Here is a 13,498-nt window from a genome sequence, read left to right on the forward strand (position 1 = left end):
AACTGTAGTTCTCGGTAGAACTGCGCATGTCAAACCCGTTCCACTCGGTTCCACCAGCTGATCGGGTTTTTGTAATTAAATATCAAAATTCTAGTTGTTCCTTCTAGTGAATCGTCGAGAGCATTCTGAGACCATGGAGGGTGCTCCACTGATGAGAAAAGACGACCCACCACCTCCATACTCTGTAGCAACTGCTCCTCAAGGTATTACTAAGATGCTCGGGCTTAGGTTATGTGCAATTGTCACTCGTTCTCTTTCGCTCTTTTTTTTCGCTCTTGATTGTTGCGGGATTACTCGGGGGAATTGTTACTGTTCCTTGACTCTCAATTTTTACATTTAGCCAATACCTCGTGGCAACCACCACCTGGGTATTATCCGAGCTCTGGTGCTCCCTATCAGGGCTCATCGGTGCCGTCGTATGGAACAACAACAACAACAACAACTGTCATTGTGCCGGAGATTATACTGGTCGGAGCCTGTCCTGCTTGCAGAGTAAATTTTTAGTTTTTTCATTGTTCGGGGAATCCGGGCTTTGGGGAAGTGGGAGAGAGATTAAATGGGATTTCTTGATCGCTATTTTGCGAATAACTTCGAAGTGAGGAGGTGTACGAGAATTGATTAGAAAACGTTCTTTGTAGTTCTTGAAATTTTATACGAAAAAGGTCTCTTGATAAATATTTGTGTACCTCTTCACTCCGAAAATATTTAGAAAAAATATCGTTGAGAATTTCTCATTTTTCGTTTGGAGTGAGAGGTCAGAAGGTCAATTTTTTGAAAATAGCTTCAGAGTGAGAAGGTCTACGAGAATTTATTATAGAACGGTTTCTATAGCCCTTGAAATTTCCTAGAAAAATGATCTTTTGAAAAATTTTTGTCAATTGCTTCACTCCGAAAATATGTACAACAAATGTCGTAAATTTCTCATTTTTCGATTGGAGAGAGAAGGCAGAAGGTCATTATTTCGAAAATAACTTCAGAGTGAGGAGGTCTACGAGAATTTATTAGAGAACGTTTTTTGTAGTTGTTAAAATTTTCTACGAAAAAGGTCTTTTGATAAATTTTCATGAACCTCTTCACTCCGAAAATATTTAGACAAAATATCATTGAGAATTTCTCATTTTTCGTTTGGAGTGAGAGGTCAACGGTCATTATTTTGAAAATAACTTCGGAGTGAGAAGGTCTACTAGAATTTATTATAGAACGGTTTCTATAGCCCTTGAAACTTCCTAGAAAAATGATTTTTTGAAAAATTTTTTTCAATTGCTTCACTCTGAAAATATGTACAAAAAATGTCGCTGTGAATTCCTCATTTTTCGTTTGAAGGGAGAGGGCAGGTCATTATTTCGAAAATAACTTCAGAGTGAGGAGGTCTACGACAATTTACTAGAGAACATTTTTTGTAGCGATTGAAATTTTCTACGAAAAGGGTCTTTTGATAAATTTTCGTGAACCTCTTCACTCCGAACATATTTACAAAAAATATCGTGAATTTTTCATTTTTCGTTTCGAGTAAAAAGTCACAAGTTCATTATTTTGCGAATTCCTTCGGATTAACGAGATTGACAAGAATTTATTACAGCCCATTTTTCGTATCTCTTAAAATTTCCTCCAAAAAACATTTGTTCACAAATTTTTTCCAATTACTGCACTCCGAAGATATTTACAAAATAATGAAATTGTGAATTCTGAACTTGTCTTTTGAAATGAGAACTCATTCTTACATGAATATTCCCAGAGTGAAGGGGTTTACGGAAATTCATCTAAAGACCTTGACATTCTCCGCAATTATATCACCACATTATATTATATTATATTATATTTTTCACATACATCCTTTCTCGCGTTTTTACATTTTCTTCCCTTCCCCTCGCTCGCTACTTCCCCAACTCCCAGTGAGAGAAAAATCGTCATAATATATGACAAAAATAATTTCTTGAGTGGAGAGCATGATGAGATGATAAATTTTATGCGAGAAATTCGTTTTGCGATATTATGTCGAAATTTCCCCAGCGCCTGCACTTTTCAACGTCTCAATTATATCCTTCTGATAATTTTCCTTCAGGTCGGAGTTCTCGAGGACGATTACACGTGCCTAGGTATCTTTTGCGCGATATTCTTCTTCCCCCTGGGAATCCTCTGCTGTCTACTCCTGAAAAATCGACGTTGTTCTCACTGCGGCGCGTATTTCGGCTAATTTTCCAGAGTAAATCCTCTCTAAATAATAATAAAAAATGGGCATCTAGCGAGTTGCACTCAACAACTCGAGACAATAACCAAGAGGTCAGACTATCAGATTCTGCTAATCACTCAATCGTCTCCTGTTGTTGAGCAATTAATCATGTAGCAAAGTCTCAGAACGAGATTAGCATAATTCCACACCCGGTTTTCTGCGAATATCTCTGAATCTGAGAGAGATACAAAAATTTTCGTTAAAATCTTTTTTATGGGGAAAAACCAGAGCTACAAAAAAGGTCGAGACGAAAATTTTTGTATCTCCTCCAGATTCTGAGATATTCATGAAAAACCATAAACGTTTAGTGGTTGTATTTGTTATCCTTTAGATAAAAATTTTATTGCAACTGAGTTGTTACATTAGTTTTACAAAGTTTATAATATCGTGAAAAACATCTTAGGAATTTCGAAGATGTTGAACAATTATCATGGGTGCAGGCCAATAATTACACTCAACAATCATCCGCGTATAATTAAATCCAATTCCTCGGATATAAGTTTCAAGGTAGTGAGACTCATTCAATATAATTTTTTTCCTCAATAATTAATCGTTATGGATCAGGAATTTTCACGCTCTCTTACGTCAAATATTTGAATTCATGTGGAAATAACTGATATAATAATTGAAATGTAAACATTCTCCCTGTCAGAAGTGGAAATATTCCATTGATTAATTTCATTGCGGAATGAAAAAAGCAGCTTATGTCATTTTTTATTACATAAAAGTTGAATGAACGAATGTTTAAAAAAAATCTACATGACTGGTAGACTGAATGCAACTATTGAATCTGTACGGGGCGTACGTAATGAATGTGATAAAGTAATTTTCGTAATCGAGATTAGATGGGTAAGGAGATGATATTCTTTCATTGTATAAATATTTTACTGCCCAGTTAATAATAATTCGTATGAATATGATTTTTTAATTCTTTTACCCATTTGTACATTTTATGTGGCGCATAAATACCCAAATAGAGAGATAAATATTATCAATTGTAGGCTAAATAGACCGCAATAATCAGTCAATCGTTTTTAAAACGAATTATTTAGTGATGACGTCATAAATTCAGAGATGTTTCCTATTGGCGAGTGGGAGTTTTACTTTCTGATTGGCTAAGACGCATATAGAATAGGTTAGGCTCGTCTGAAGACCCCCCGTGATTGGTTGAGAGCCCATAAAACCTGACGCCATTACAGATGAAGTATACAATTTTAAAAAATTGATAATTAATTATAGAACAGTTTTTTTTTTCATTTTCAAGTAGAAAATGCTTTATTGGAGTCGTAAACGGGAAAAAATCTCCTGAAGTCATACAAATTTTTTATTGAAATTAGAAGAGTCCCATTACAAGATTATGGGATTCATCCGCGTAAAAATACTGTGAAATATAATTAGAAAAATTTTTCTTATCGATTTATAAATTTTATTTAGCGGATGAATACGTAAATAGGCAGAGGAATCTTGTCAATTATATCCTAAGTAGACCACAATAATCAATCGATCGTTTTTAAAACGAATCATTTAGTGATGACGTTATAAACTCGGAGATGTGTCCCATTGGCGAATGGGAGGAGTTCTACTTTCTGATTGGCTAAGGCACATATAGAATAGGTTAGGCTCGTGGGAATACCACTTGTGATTGGTTGAGAGCCTATAATACCTTCTGACGGCATTACAGATGAAGGGTACAATTTTTAAAAATTAATAATTAATTATAGAACAATTTTCTATCATTTCCAAATGGAAAATGCTTTATTGAAGTCGAAAAAATTTCCTGAAGTCATGCAAGTTCTCTATTGAAATTGATTAAGGAACTTCCGCAGTAAGTATACTTGGTGAAAATTTCGAAATGGTATAAAGACGCAATATTTGGATCATATGTTGTTGAGCACATTCAAAAACTATTCCCAAAATTTCAAGTACCTTGTCCACCCCATTTTCGAAATATACATCGTCAAAAATGGAAAAACACAAAAATTGAATGTTTGGCGATGCATATCTCAAAAATGGGGTGGACCAGAGACTTGAAATTTTGGGAATATATTTTTAATGTGGTCAACAACATATGATCCAAATATTACCACTTTATACCATTTCGAAATTTTCACCAAGTATACTTACTGCGGAAGTACCTTAAGCCTCATTCACCCTCCACTCATTATTTGAAAATTGCCCCCATTGTTCCTCAATCCTCAGCTTAACAACAAAATCAAGTGAATAATTCAGATGATGAATTAATGAATTATGGAAAATTGTTGATTTATCTGAAGTTATTATCGAGGAAATGAGGTCTGTCCTTTGATATTATAAAGTCAAACAACTTTTATGAATGAAAATTTTATGGAATTATTTAATCACCCAAGCTGAACACATAATATTGGAAAAAAAACTCATAACGCATTGCGAGGGGGATTTTTCAATGATTTATTACGCCGTTAATGATTGAATACTTTCAAATTCCTTGAGGCATTGAAGTCGTGTTCAGGAGAGCAATGAAAGATCATATTTTTTTATAATTAAATTAACGAATCACTAGGTGTTATTAGAAGGCCTTTTGCAAGGTCATCGGTAGCCCTCGAATTTCTATCGAAATCATCGGACCATGAGAGCCTCTGGGAAGTTTTCCTCAATTATATATTTCTCGTCATTCGTCTTTCCTTAACTGTAATAACTCGTGAAGTTTAATTATTTCCCGGTATGACCTTTGTGATGCGAAGTCGGACTAGGATGCCGGTTAGTAATTTTCCGGGTGAGAATGACCTCGTGGAAGTCATTCAATGATTTTGTTTAGTGTCCCGAGGACATTTCGACTGCTGTACCATTTAGTCGTTAATTCCTTCGAAACGAGTGGGTTTAGAGAAAAATGTCAAATTACCTTTTTTGTAGAGAATTTCACGCCCAACGAAAAAGGTTTTTAGACATTTTTCTCTAATCCTGATGATTCAAAAGATATTTGGAAATTACTCTTTACGGAATTTTTTCAGTCTGTTTGTTTTCATTTCTATTCTTTGCAGATTATTCCGAAAATATCTTTGGAATGAATAGGTTTTTGTTACTTTTCAATAAATTTATGATAAATAAATAAATTATAATAACAAAATTCACAAATTTAGTCTATTCTCTGCGAAATCCGCGCATAAATACACCATTTTGAAGACAACTAATTTTAATTTTATAACGAGGAAACAAAATTTGGAATTAACATAGTTCTGTCTGCTTAAAACTTGATGAATCAAGACGGAGAAGTCATGAGGAAAGTCCGTTGACGTAAATAATTTTCTCCAAAGCTCTTGGATTTCCGGGGACATGAATTACGATTGAAACGTTCGGGCTAGATGAACGCTCTATCGCGGATAGAAATATTGGCGGGGGTCTCACGTCCTTGATGAGATACTTTTTAGCGTATAAAGAACGCTGCGGTTGACGATTACACTCCAGTTGTAGCGCGCTGTCGAGATGCCAGTGAACGAGGACACGTACTGTGATACCCTAGGGCCGGCCTGCGTCGAGGATATCAACGACGTGTCCACTGGCCTCTCGGGGAGTTTTCATAAGGGTTTGTCTGGGGATGGTCAGAGAGGCGTCATGGACTGTTGTATCAAGGAATACGTGAATGAAGAGCTCTCTGGACAGTTCGAAAGCACTCCGACCAGAGTGAAACACGAAAAATTTCTCAGAGATTTCTTCGAAATTGTTCTCCAGGACGCGGTTTTTGATGTGAGTACATTACTTGTGGAGTGAAGTGATGAAATGGGTCGAGGTTTATGAATGGGTTGCTTTCGTTCAGGAAGATTTTCCCAGAAGACTGGTTTGGAAGAAAATTGGATTTAGACATCAGTTTTTGGTGATTTTTTGGAATTCCGGTGAAATTATGGATGAAAGAATTCATTTTTTTTGTTGAAAAAATTCTATTGAATTTTTATTGGAAAAGTATGTGAATAATATGACATATGATTGGAAGTATATGAATTCTATTGGAATTCTTTTGAAAATTTAAATCGATTTTGCGTGGATTTCAATCGTAATTTTTATTTGTAAGAAAAAGTTAATAGATGTTGATTTTTCTATAAGAATGCTTGAGATAGATGTTTTTCCTTTAAATTTTGTTGTGAGAAACGAACAAAAACAGCGAAAAAAAAATTAGATAGCTTGTGCGCAAAAATTTCTGTTGGAAAATATTGAACGAATAATTCATACCGCAAAATGAACATCCGTAGTTTTTCTATCGAAAAAATTTTATTTGTTGCCTTCAAGAAATTTTACTGAATTTTAATTCAAAAACTCTAAGAATTGTATTGGATTTTCATTCGAATTCCATTGGAATCATTTTGAAAAATGGATTCAATGTTGCGTCGATTTCGATTGACATTTCTATTCAATAAGAAGAGAATAATAGGTGTTGATTTTTCTATACAATTTATCCTATTGAGAATTATTTTATAAGAATTCTTGGGATTGAAGTTTTCCTTTTGGATTTTGTAATGAGAAAAAAATACAACGAAACAAAGTAGAATTTGCGAATAAAAATTTCAGTAAAAACATTTTTAAACAATAATTGGTGTAGAAATATGAAGCTCCATTGAATTTTTCGCTAAAAAATCGATCCAAAAACGGCATAATGTTTAAAATAAAATTCACTTCGCTAATTGAAATTGCATAATGTCTAAAATAAAATTCTCTCCAAACCTTTTTTTTCTTTCAAAAATTCCGTTATTTTCCTAGAATTTCGAAATTTTCATTAAAATCTGAGAAGATATTCATCTAAAAGTCCACTGATAGAAAGGATGAGTTATCGTTAACAAATGGATTTGGTTGGAGGCAAGACTACTCGGTCTCACTAAATGTTCATTCGTTACTAGCCAACAAATGCATATTTGAGGAGCCTTGTTTGCCTCGACTTTCACCTTCCTAGTGAATCATTCCTTAACTATTAACGAATATTTATTTGTTCACATTCAACTCTACCATTCGTTAATTAGTATTAATACTTCACAAATCTCGTTTTCTAATAAATGAATCACTCCATCAATGTAACCATGAGTTTCCGCAAATCCCTGTAAGTCTCGACAACCCATAAAAACCACCATAAAACCTTTTTTGTATCATCAAACCCCAGCCTTCGTAAAATTACGCAAACCACCAACAATTTAAATACCGAACGCCTCCAGTCTCCACGCATAATTATCCATTTCGAAATTCCCCCTAGATTGCACCCAGCATCTTGTCAAACGATCACTATGATTAACAACTTCTATCCCACGGTATCCAGGGCACCTCGCGCAAGACCAAGGTCGTGGACTGGGTGGATCCAGAGAGGCTCCCCTCCACGATAGACCTCCGCCTGGAAAAATCTGGCATCAGCCACGAGGCGCTGTTGAATTTGGCGCGCGGAGTCGTCAAGTACAGCGTCAAAACGGGGAATCCCAAATTTGTCAATCAGTTGTTCTCAAGTGTCGACCCCTACGGTCTTGCTGGGCAATGGCTGACAGACGCTTTGAACCCATCGGTCTACACATACGAGGTCTCCCCGGTGTTTTCCGTGATGGAGAATGAGGTCCTGCGGGAAATGCGGAAGATCGTGGGCTGGACAGAGGGAAAGGGGGACGGGATATTCTGCCCGGGGGGGTCAATGGCGAACGGCTACGCCATAAACCTGGCTCGACACCACAAATACCCCAGACTGAAGGAAACGGGACTCTCCGGATCGCAGAGATTAGTCGTTTTCACGTCCGAGGACGCTCACTACTCCATAAAGAAACTCGCCGCCTTCCTGGGGATCGGGACGAACAACGTTCACGAGGTGAAGGTTGACACCCGGGGGAAGATGTGCCCTGAAGACCTGAAGGCCAAGGTCAAGGCGTGTCTGGAGAAGGGGGGGACTCCCCTGATGGTGTCGGCCACTTCGGGAACAACTGTCCTCGGGAGTTACGATCCCCTCAGACGGATTCACGACGTCTGCAAGAAGTACGACATGTGGATGCACGTGGACGCCGCCTGGGGAGGGGGCGCCCTCATGTCGTCCAAGTACAGAAGACTTCTTGAAGGGATTGAACTGGCTGACTCCGTCACGTGGAATCCTCACAAGCTTCTGGCAGCACCTCAGCAGTGCTCCACCCTCCTGACGAGACACGAGAATCTCCTGCAGTCAGCTCACAGCTCCTGCGCGACGTACCTCTTTCAGAAGGACAAGTTCTATGACACTTCCTTTGATTCTGGGGACAAGCATATTCAGTGTGGAAGGAGGGCGGATGTCCTCAAGTTCTGGTTTATGTGGAAAGCGAAGGGAACCAGTGGATTTGAGATGCACGTGGACAAGGTTTTCCATCTGTCGAGGTTCTTCGTGGGGTTGATCAGGGGGAGAGAGGGCTGGAGGCTTCTGCAGGAGCCGCAGTGCACCAATGTCTGCTTCTGGTATGTCCCGAAGTCCAAGAGGGGGCTCAAGGGGGAGGCGCTGGACCGGGAGCTGCACAGGATTGCGCCGATTATCAAGGAGCGGATGGTGAAGAAGGGCTCCATGCTGGTGACTTATCAACCACTTCATGGATTGCCGAATTTCTTTAGACTGGTGCTGCAGAGCTCGGGACTTACCGAGGGGGATATGAGGTACTTTGTGGAGGAGTTCGAGACTCTCGCGGAGGACCTGTAGGAGGGGGAAATAATTTTCGATGGGGGTTTTTTTCTCCATCAATTATTCAATAAGAATTCGCTGTACAGTTGTAGATATTAAAAGTATGCGCTAACATGATTCCAAAAGAATTTTGTAAATTAGTATTAATGAAAGAGGTATTAAACGACATTAAAAACACTGATTACTCATCGAAATTAATCAACATCTCTTTATTTCATACATCAGTTAATATTAAAATTTTATTGTTCTCTTTATTCACAGTTAGATTCCATCGAACGATGATACATTGGTATATACAAATAAACGGGACTCGAAATATCCAACATTTACAAGCGTAGAATACTCAAAATACGATAAACTAAATTAACATTAATGTCACAAACAATTAGATGGCAGATGATTTCAGTGGCGAAGTGATGAATTCGTAATCTCATAAAACCTCTTCATACAGAGAATTTCCATCCAGCCACTTCACCCCGATCAAATCCCCAAAAAAATCATCTCCAGAGCGGCCTAGCTGTACTCCTTCAGGAACTTTATGTGAAAATCTTTGATACTATTGAGCATCGTCTTGATCTTGTCGACCTGCGGTAGAATAGTCGTCCTGAAGTGGTAGGTCCCAGGTTTCTGTCCAAATCCAGACCCAGGGATGACACATATCCCCGTGGTCTCCAGCAGTCTGAAAGCGTAGAAGGCATCGGGGGCTTTCCCCTCGGCCTTAGCAGCATCAATAACCTTCTGAGGTAGATCGAGCCTGGGGAAGACGTACATGGCTCCCATCGAAGGATTGCAGTGGTACCCAGGAATTGTGTTCAGCGTATCGACAACTAGTCTTGACCTCTCCGCCAGGGACTTGAGGACATCTGTCTTCTGCTCCACGAATTCCTTGTACGAAGGCTCGTTCGGCCTCGGGGGGTTCATCACGACGTCCATCACCACCTGACCGAGCACTGTTGGACACAACATAGCAGAGATTGCCTTCGAGAGAATAGCCATCACCTCTGGGTCCATATTAACGTATTCAGCGTAGCCCCCGCGTATTCCGCACTCGCCCATGTAGCCTTTCGATATCGACATGAAGGACGCCAGTTCGAGTTTTGAGTAAGGCTCACCCATCTCCATCATCACCTTCTTGAAGGCGTGGAAGGCACTGTCTTTGTCGTAAACGTTGTCCTGGTAGACCTCGTCAGCCAGGATGAAGAGGTGGTTCTTGTGGGCGAATTTTATGATGTCCTCGATGTTGGAACGGGTGAGAACTTGGCCTGTTGGATTGCCTGGGTTGATTACTACGAGGACTCGAGGGTTGCAGGACTTCTTGGACTCCGTGTAGGCACGCTCCAGCTCGGCTATGTCCAGGGCCCACCTGTTGGCCTCGTTGAGGTAGTAGCCGATCTGGCAGAGGCCGAATTCGGCTAGGGCTGCGGAGTAGAGGGGGTACTGGGGGATGGGGATCATCACACCCGAGGGCTTGCCATTTATCTCTTCGTTGAAGAGCTTCAGGAAGGTCTGGAAACATGAGAAGATTGAGGGCTTCGGGGTGATGTCTGTCGAAAAATTCATTTCATTCATTTGGCTTTTGAATAATTAAAAACCTCTTTTGCTATTTCTTTCTATTTTATCATCAAAGTAGGGGGCTACGCCTCCTACTCGCTACGCTCGCCAGCCCCCACATGACCCCCATGATCCTTATTCTGATCCTCGTAGCCCTTAATCTGACACTCATTACTCTCATTATACCTTTGGTGATCTTTATCTTGACCCTTAATTTTGGAATCTTAATTTCGAGTACCAAATTTTTATCACCGGAAGTCGATTTGGATTTTTATAAAATAGATCCGTATTTTAACGCTTACTCGGATCCTTAATCTGACCTTTGTGGACCTTAATCTGATCCTCGTGATCCTTATTTAGACTCTTAATCTGACCCTTGTCACACTTATTTTGACCTTTAATCTGACCCTTGTGGCCCTTATCTTGCCCATATGTGCTTTAATTTGACCTTTATTTGGACCTTTTGCTGGGATCCTTGTGAGCCTTAATTTGAACCTCGTAACCCTTATTCTGACCCTCATGACCATTATTTTGACTCTCGTAACCCTTTTTCTAACCCTTACGACGCTTATTCTGACTCTTATGACCCTTATTTTGACCTTTCTAACCCTTAATTTTGGAGACTTAATTTCAAGTACCAAATTGTCATCACCAGGATTCGATTTTGATTCTTATAATACAGAAAGATTGTTTCCAGAACATTCATCATATTATTTATCACACATTAGCTTCGTTAAGGTCTGGAAAACTGAGGAGAATTCATATTTTTTTCTGTTCTACCTCGACGAGAAAGCGATCCAACAGATTGCACTGTTCTGAAAGAATGTTATCTACTGATACGGTTGATAGAGAGATTAATCACCTTGATTCCGTCTGAGGCACCATTCGATAACACGATATTCTTGTAATCAGCCGGTATGCCATCGCGATCCTGAATGTACCTGGCCACGTGCCTCCTGATTACCTCGATCCCAGCTGACTCGGAGTAAGACCCAACACTGGAGCCCTTGCACCCGGCAAGGATCTCCCTCGCGCGTTGTTTGGCGTCCTCCGGGTACCGGGGGTCGTCTAGGAGCTCTGGGGAGACACTCAGGGCCAGTACCTGACGCAGGAATTTGATGGGCTTCTGGCCCATCGCGTGGGCGTCTCCAATGTTCGCTTTGATGACCTCTTTGAACGGTTTCTTTGCCCCCTGGAATCATTGGTCATCACATCAGGTCATTTTATTGATTCAAGTAGAATTCGATGCAGATTTATGGATAATGAAAGTATTTACTGACATAATTCGGAAAGAATTTTGTAAATTAGTATTAATGAAACAGGTATTAAATGGAATTAAAATTATTTATTCATCGAAATTAATCAAAATTTTTTTATTCCATTCATCAGTAAAATTTTATTGTTCTCATTATTCATATTTAGGTTCCATCGAATGATAATATAATGGTATATACAAGTAAACGGGTGGGAAATATCCGATATTTACAAGTGTAGAATATTTGGAACGCGATAAATTAAATTAACATTAATGTCACAAACAATTAAAGACAGATAACTTCAGTGGCGAAGTGATCAATTCGTAATTATCTCGGTAACACTCGATCTCGGGAGAGAGAGTCATAAACAAAATACGAGGAATTTCCACAGTAAGAAAAAAATATAATTCTGCCAAGCAATTATATGTTTCAGACAAGAATTCATAGGGAGCTTTTGTATTAAAATTTTGGGCATTTGTTTGTCTGAAACAAATTTAATTCGCAGAATTAGGGGAGGGTCAGGCAGAATGGGAGGTTTTGAGATCTTTTCCAACCGTCAATATCTTCATTTATAAGTGAAGATATTGACAATTAGAGAAGATCACGAAACGTCCCATTTTGCCCGACTCTCCACGATATTTTTTTTCGCAGCGCATTCCACCACTTCATCCCGATCAAATTTATAGAAAAATAATCATCAAAACCCCCTAGCTGTGAAAATATTTAATAATATTTATTGCGCATCGTCTTGATTAATCTATTTTGATGATTTTTATTAAGAATTTTCGTTCTTTATATTGACACCAGATAGTTCATAATTGTTTATGCGGCTGTATTCAATTGTGTACATGTGATACATCTGGGAACACAATCCAATGCCATTTGCATTGTGAGAATATAGAGGGGTGGGGATATTGACATCACAACCGGATGCTCTTAATAACGTCAATTGTGAAAAAAAAATGAATAAACGCTGCCACGGGTAGACTTTGTCTCCTTCAAACAAATATTATCAAGTTGAAGATAAAAAAAATTAACAAACATGAAGGGATTTGAACTCGGGATGTTTGATTTGGAAAGGGAAAATGATGGACTGGGGCAACAAAAAATTGTCACGACTTGGATTTGAACCAAGAACTCCTGGTGATTGTTGCTGTTGAAAAGTCCCTTTAAAGTGTAAGAGAGCTACTCCCCAGATTATCCGCCGTTACTCCGTCTAGTAACATGTATAAATACGTAAATACGTAAGTACGTTGACCGGAAATTTTTTCAACATGATTGTTGCTGTTGAAAAGTCCCTTTAAAGTGTAAGAGAGCTACTCCCCAGATTATCCGCCGTTACTCCGTCTAGTAACATGTATAAATACGTAAATACGTAAGTACGTTGACCGGAAATTTTTTCAACATATCCAACCAGACGCGTTAGCCAATTTCGCCACCGTGACACTTGTGATTCAGCCTAAAGCGGAATCATAACACTGGAAGAAGCTCTTATTTTGGTTAGAGATAACAAGGACAAACGCAAAGGGAGAGATTATTGTTGGATGATTATTGATCAAATCTTGATGACGAGGAGATCAACTGATTAAAAAAAAACTAAAAATTCTGTCGGGTTTTGAACCCGCGACCTTCAATTCTGGCTGGAAAAATAAAGGATGAATGACTGAGGTAACAAAAAATGTCACGACTTGGATTTGAACCAAGAACTCAAGGTGATTGTTGCTGTGATTGTTGCTAGAGAGCAACTCCCCAGATTATCCGCCGTTACTCCGTCTAGTAACATGTAATAATACGTTGACCGGAAACTTTTTCAACATGATTGTTGCTGTT

At 38.9% G+C, this 13,498-nt stretch overlaps 3 protein-coding genes across 6 annotated transcripts in view; 2 read left to right on the forward strand and 1 right to left on the reverse strand.

Moving 5' to 3' along the window:
* Positions 1-26: 26 nt before the first annotated feature.
* Positions 27-3,150, forward strand: LOC107041376 (brain protein I3). The gene is made up of 3 exons (XM_015261900.2): positions 27-203; positions 341-492; positions 2,063-3,150. Exons 1-3 carry the CDS (start codon positions 134-136, stop codon positions 2,192-2,194), a joined length of 354 nt encoding a protein of 117 aa, XP_015117386.1. The 5' UTR covers positions 27-133; the 3' UTR covers positions 2,195-3,150.
* Positions 3,151-5,650: 2,500 nt separating this feature from the next.
* On the forward strand, positions 5,651-9,059 carry LOC107041408 (cysteine sulfinic acid decarboxylase). Its single transcript, XM_015261968.1, has 2 exons — positions 5,651-5,950; positions 7,503-9,059. The coding sequence occupies exons 1-2, from the start codon at positions 5,690-5,692 to the stop codon at positions 8,877-8,879; spliced, it is 1,638 nt and encodes a 545-aa protein (XP_015117454.1). The 5' UTR covers positions 5,651-5,689; the 3' UTR covers positions 8,880-9,059.
* Positions 9,043-13,498, reverse strand: part of LOC107041409 (alanine aminotransferase 1) — a 12,467-nt gene continuing 8,011 nt past the window's right edge. For all 4 annotated transcript variants that reach the window (XM_015261971.2, XM_015261972.2, XM_015261970.2 and 1 more), the window contains 2 exons: positions 11,275-11,604; positions 9,043-10,367 (listed from right to left, as the gene is read on the reverse strand). In XM_015261971.2, the coding sequence (XP_015117457.1) occupies positions 9,375-10,367; positions 11,275-11,604 (1,323 nt within the window). In that variant the 3' untranslated portion in view covers positions 9,043-9,374. The remainder of the gene's footprint in view (positions 10,368-11,274; positions 11,605-13,498) is intronic.

This window comes from Diachasma alloeum, unplaced genomic scaffold, assembly GCF_001412515.2.
Source record: "Diachasma alloeum isolate Michigan unplaced genomic scaffold, Dall2.0 Dall_scaffold_00364, whole genome shotgun sequence".
Lineage (NCBI taxonomy): Eukaryota > Metazoa > Arthropoda > Insecta > Hymenoptera > Braconidae > Diachasma > Diachasma alloeum.